The sequence below is a fragment of the Cariama cristata genome, unplaced genomic scaffold (genome assembly GCF_000690535.1).
Source record: "Cariama cristata isolate BGI_N322 unplaced genomic scaffold, ASM69053v1 scaffold16402, whole genome shotgun sequence".
Classification (NCBI taxonomy): domain Eukaryota; kingdom Metazoa; phylum Chordata; class Aves; order Cariamiformes; family Cariamidae; genus Cariama; species Cariama cristata.
In genome coordinates this window covers 1-5,793 of record NW_009603367.1, presented here as the reverse complement: position 1 = coordinate 5,793, position 5,793 = coordinate 1, and the positions used below count along the sequence as shown (strand labels likewise).

Sequence of the window (5,793 nt, the reverse complement as noted above, 5' to 3'; positions counted from 1 at the left end):
ACCTCCTGTCCACTCCCCTGTGGTGCGGGTTGCTTGGGATTTGTTCTCCCGGTGCTGTGAACAGCTGTCTTCTACAGGACATCTGGGCTTATTTTATGATGGGGCAATTGGAGCTGAGCCCAAAGAAGCAAGCAGGAGGAGGTTTCCTGGAGCTCTGGATCAGACTCCTGCTCAGGTGTAACTGAGGAACCTGCAGAATGGGAAGAATTCAGAGGGGACATATTTTAGCTCTGATGCCATGTGTGGCTTTCTCTCCACCACCCCCCTCCACCCTGCTCTGTCCCCACCCCATCAATCAGCCTCTTTAACATGACAAAGAGCCTGGAGGAGCGGAGGATGGTGAATATTGCACTCCCAGGCAGGGTATAGGCAACTATAAAGGTAACTGCCTGTCTACACTTCGGGGCTTGCTGGTGAGACCTGCTCCCCAAGTGAAGGTGGCATCTATCAGAAGGTGGGGGAACAACCCCTTCATCTGCATCTGCCCCCCATGTGTGCACACTTGGCTTTACCAGCCTACCAGGCGTACCCCGGTGGGACTGGTATGGGGTACCTGGAGTTTTACTGGAACTCGCTGGGAGAGGCAGGACATGTCCCAGCTTCGGCTGGGCCCGGAGGAACCACCAGTGCCAGTCAGTCTCCGGAGGCAGGAGGGAAGAGGCAGATGGCAGGTAAGACTTTTTGGCTACATCCTAGGGCTGCTCCCCGGGATACCTGTGGTCCCAGGTCAGCCGCTTGCTTTGCAACCTTGAGTAAATTTTTCTCTCTCCTTGCCTCAGTTTCCTAATGCGTGAGGTGGGCAAAGTGCGATGCAGTGGGCAAGGAGGATGGGTGACCTTGGGCAGTCGCATCGCCTTTCCATGCTACTTTTCTTTGGGGACTGTAAACTGGTTTCCTAAATCCCAGCGGAGCCTGTGAGAGTCCAGGTCTGTGCTCCAGGCTGAAGGGCAGTGTGACAACATGGTCTCATGGAAGTTCATGGTTCTCGGGGCAGGAATGTCTGGGCCTCCCTTTAGTCAAATGCTGTCACATGTACTATGGGGAGAAACAAAGCCTGAAGGTAATTCTGCTCGTGGCATCCCTTAGCCCCTTACAAACTCCTCGCACGCTTCATGTGCTCATTAAACTTGAGCCAAGCCATGCTCTGCACCACCGTGCCGGGAAATCTGCTCCCTATAAATCCAGCGTTGTTACTCTCTGCATTTTCTACTTTGAGATTTTCCTCTCTCAATTTCCCTCTCCTTTCCGTGCTCTTGTTGCCTTGCCTTTCCCTCTTTGCCAAAAAGTCCCAGGCCCCACCGCAGTGGCATTTTCTGTCCCTGCCGTTCGTCTGCCACCCCAGCGAGTGGCAACAGAACAGCTGGTGAGGGCAGGTCTTCCCCCAGCCCCATCCTATGGTCATTGGGGGAATGCTCTTGTAAGGTTACTGGGTGAGAGGAGAGCTTTTTGGAGTGCTGGTTTCAAGCTGTCAGATGCTATAGACAGCTACAGGCTGGGGCAGAGTGACTAGTGGCCACTTGGCACATGGCTACTTGCCACATAGTTTGGAGAAAGGCTTAAGTTCCCTGCCCGCTGCCTGCTCCACAATAACAGCAGGCAGGTTGACTCATTCGTGTCTCCAAGGGGCCTGGTACACAGACTTAAAATCCACCTTCAAACGCTCTCCTCTGCTGCCCCTCTCAATGGAGAAAGCCCGGTGGTGAAAGCAAAAGCCTACAGATGTCAAGGGCTCGTGGGAGTGGGTCTGTCAGGGTTTTCACCTTTATGTCTGTTCTGCTGCTGTTTGTGTTTCTGGCTTCTTCTTTTCTTCACCCTCTCCTCCTGGGAGAGACAGCATCTCTGTCTTAAGCTTGAGCTGCAGGTGGCAAATTACACAGGGGTTTGGGACGCCAAGCCGAGCAGGCAAGTGTGGGAGCTTTAGCTCTATGTTCCTGTCTGACAGAAGACTTTCCTGTTTTCCAAGCCCACATTCTCAGCGTGCTCAGTTCTGACCTATAAGGTTTTTACTGCACAGCCTGCAGGAACCAAGCGTCCTGTGGTCCCACACGAAATTTTAGCTTCCTGAGCATCCAGATCATGGATGTTCAGCTTCCTCTCAGGCTCTGCAGTCTATCCCCATGCACGTACCGCCTTGGGCCCTTGCACCTCTCCTGTTGACAGCCCCTTTCTCCTTGTAGGCAGAATCCCTTTGTAATCTCATGGCCCTGCTCCCCAGCACCACAAAACTGCCCCGCTACGCATCTGCCTCTTCCCACAGTCTGTGCTCTGGGTGGTTGTCATCTCCTAGGGATAGGAAACAGCCAAGGACAGGCAACCCTAGAGCAGCAGGCACCACAAAGACAGGTTCTGCCTCTGTCAGGAGGGTAACAAGGGGAAAGATACTGCAGGCATGGCCACCTTTCTGAAGCCCAGTGACACCTCAAGGCTTTTGAGTGACTGCTTAGTAGCCTCTCAGCCCTAGGACAGAAGAAGGAAGGGTTTGGTAGGGTGGGTGAACGGAGGGGCCCATTCCTCAGGAGAGCATCAGTACTTTACCCCGGACATACATCTGGGGGGTTGAGGAGGGTATCTCAGTAGGCTTCAGAGTCGCTGCTCCCAGGGTGACAAGGAGACTGGGAGCTATGGGTTGGGCTCAGTAGTCAGCGGGTGTGTACGGAAAATGGCACTGCCCCGTGCACTGCACCCCTGCTCTCCTGAAATGTCATCGCAGGAGAGGGGATGGACCATGCGGAAGGGTTTGCAGAGGAGTAGCTGGAGGAAAGAGGAATGGACGGATTTATCATTGCTGTTATGGGGAAGGAGGGAGACTGACATCGCAGCCCTTCAATCAGGGCTGGCCTGAGAAGGTCTCAGCCTCTCACAGACCCCCAGCAACCAAGCACCTGACAGAAAGGTGCTGGGGTAATCTCTCTTGTTAGCATTTTCCTATTCCAGCAGCCTCAATGACTTTACATTTTGACAGCTTTCGTCTGGACTTATAGCACAGATTGTTTAGGAAGTTTTTCCTTTAGATCTTTATCTCAACAGAGACCGCTTAAGACACCTACGCGGACAAACGAGAAGGGGCTTGGACACCTTCCTCTCCACTCTTAAATTTTGTCCCCCATGTCCCCGGTATGGGATGACTGGCTCTTCTCACCAGTCCTGCACATCCACCTTTCCTCTCTCCCTCCCCACTTCCATGTCAAATTTCCCTCCTTCATTCTTCTCTCGCCAGAAGCCCCCCTCAGCCAAATACATCCCTCCATCTATACGCACGTTTCCAGCAGCGGGATGGTCTGTGGTGGGAGCTACGGGCAAAGAGGAGTGAGCCAACATCTGAGGCCTGACTGATGCCCCATCATCCCATCACCGTGAGCACCGACTGCTCTGCCCACCGGACACCCTGGTCGGTGGTTTCTTTGTCACTGCCTGTCAAGTGCTTGGAGGGGGGCAGGCAGTTTCAGGGAGCCCAGTCACCAACACAAAGCTACGCTTGCAGTCATGACCAGACCTCTTTACACCATACTGAGACCGAAATATTACCGGGACCTTTTTGAGGGGGATAGTAACACTGTGAGCTGATGTGCACCCTTCTCCCCTCCCTGCCCTGGCGAAAGGGAGCCGTGGGCATCCTGGAGGGCTGAGCTGGGAAACTGCTTGCTGTCAATGGGCTTGTCTGTGCTGATGGATCCATGAAAAAGGGAGGGTGACACAAGCCTTTGCTTCAAGAAAGCCCTTCTCTGGTAGGCAAGGAGCTCTACAGCAGGCAGGCAGCATGCTCATACCCATACAGCCATGCATTATGTCTCGTATATCTTTTCCCATTGTCTTTTTATTTCTAGAAGTATCCCCAGCTTCGTCCAGTTCTGGGAATTTCAGCCAGTTCACACCAGATTCAGCCACTAGTCCACATTCGGCATCTTTGTCCCCACAGCCTGCGGCTAAGTCTCGGAAAGACAGAGAAGATGGCATGGAGGGAGTGAGGAAGGCCAAGAGCCGCACGGCTTTCTCCAAGGACCAGCTGCAAACCCTGCACCAGCGGTTCCAGAGCCAGAAGTACCTCAGCCCCCAGCAGATCCGGGAGCTGGCTGCTACCCTAGGGCTCACCTACAAGCAGGTGAACACGGAGGCTTTGACCCACGGTGTTTCTGTCACACAGCAGCTGAATTGTCACGTAAAGCAGGATGGAAAGATGAGTCCCCCGCAGAGAACAGAGGCAAAGGTGCCAGCTAACAGTTGCTCCCCGGCTATTCATGCCCAGAGATCAGAAGCACTTCTGGGGGGCAGGAGAGTCAGTGGCACCTCATTGGGGCCCCCCCAATTAAGGGGTCAGTTAGGGGTACTGTTGCCAACACTCGTAGTAGAATTGCAAACACAGTGGTGAATATGTTGTTCGCCACAGCTTCTCCCCTGGCCTTGACAGCACTTCACAGACTTTTTCCAGGCGGTGGTGAACTTCACAGCAACCCTGGCATGCATCAATTCTCTGAATCCCAGGGCTGCAACACGCTGAAAGCTATTGCTAGCCTTTCCCAGGGCTGATCTTGCCCGGTATTGAATAATGACCCTCACTCAGCACTGCCTGGCTGCTTGACACCCGCTCCCCCACCGTGTGGGTGCTGCTGGGTTCATACATTGCAGGCCTTCGGGGTCCCTGCTGATCTCCGGGCAGGCTGTGTGTAGTGAACCGATGATGCTGGCTCAAATGATGCCTTCCTAAAGCAGAGGGGGGGGGGGCTGGGCAATGGAGCACAAGGGTTTGCAGTTGCATGTCCAAAATCTGCCTGGAATTTGGATCTCAGAGCTGGGCATGATGGCCTGGATGCCCGGAGATGCCCTGGGACTAACAAAGTTACATATGCATTGTAGGGGCACACACTGAACTGGTTCTGTCAGGAACAAGAGCGGTGGGACAATCTGCTCTTTCCTTCAATCCACATCCCTGCAAAGGCTGCTCTCACAGCGCAGACACAGCCCTGGGGGGAAACAGCTCTGGAATTCACCCCAGCAAGGAGCTTTGAATTTGGGAGCTGCTGAGTACAAGGAGCAAGCCTCTCCCTTCTCCACTCACAGTCTGCAGAAACAGGGTCTTAGAAGTTTGCCTGGAGCATAGGAGGCTTGTAGAGACCCGAGTGGGCCTAATTTGCACCGGTCATTCATCTCCAGGATTGAAACGAGTTAATTTGTCCCAGCTATAAGTGTCCCCTGACCATAATGCCGCCTCCTCCCCCTGCCATGCAGATGCACTAGCCACCTGCTGAGGCTGCTAGACAGACATCTCCCCTTGGCAACAAAGCCAGGGAGCTCTGAAAGGCCTTTATCTGCTGCTGCCCCTATATCTATGCCATCTGGTCACTCTCCCCCCCCTCCGCCCTGGTTCTTCCTGCTTGTGAATCTGATAACGTTTGCTTTTCCTTCTCCTTTGCTGATCTTGGCTCTCCCTTCCCCACCCAGGTGAAGACGTGGTTCCAGAACAGGAGGATGAAGCTGAAAAGATGCCAGAAGCACAGCCTGTGGACTGAACGGGCTCAGTGCCTCACGCAGGTAAGAACACGGCACATGGCTCAACACGGCCCTTCTATCTGGGTAGATAAGTCCTGTGATGTATTTCCTCCATAGGGGCAACTTAAGCATACCGATATCAGCGTACCTTGCCTTCGGGTTTGTTCAGTCCAGAGGCACAGGCTTGGCACGACTCGGTGTTCTGTAGGTAGCCTAGCAATGGGCTGACTATGCCACTGAAATGCTTCCAGAGAAAAGCTGTTTTCCTCATACATACATACAAACATATATATATATATATATATATAC

General features: G+C 53.5%; 1 protein-coding gene across 1 annotated transcript; it reads left to right on the top strand.

Annotated features, from left to right (window-relative positions):
- Window positions 1–490: 490 nt before the first annotated feature.
- LOC104157725 (homeobox protein NANOG-like) lies at window positions 491–5,526 on the top strand (the record flags this gene model as incomplete). The annotated part of the gene is made up of 3 exons (XM_009695172.1): window positions 491–671; window positions 3,825–4,099; window positions 5,437–5,526. Coding segments are annotated over exons 1-3 (546 nt in total), but the record flags the coding sequence as incomplete, so codon positions are not given.
- Window positions 5,527–5,793: the final 267 nt, after the last annotated feature.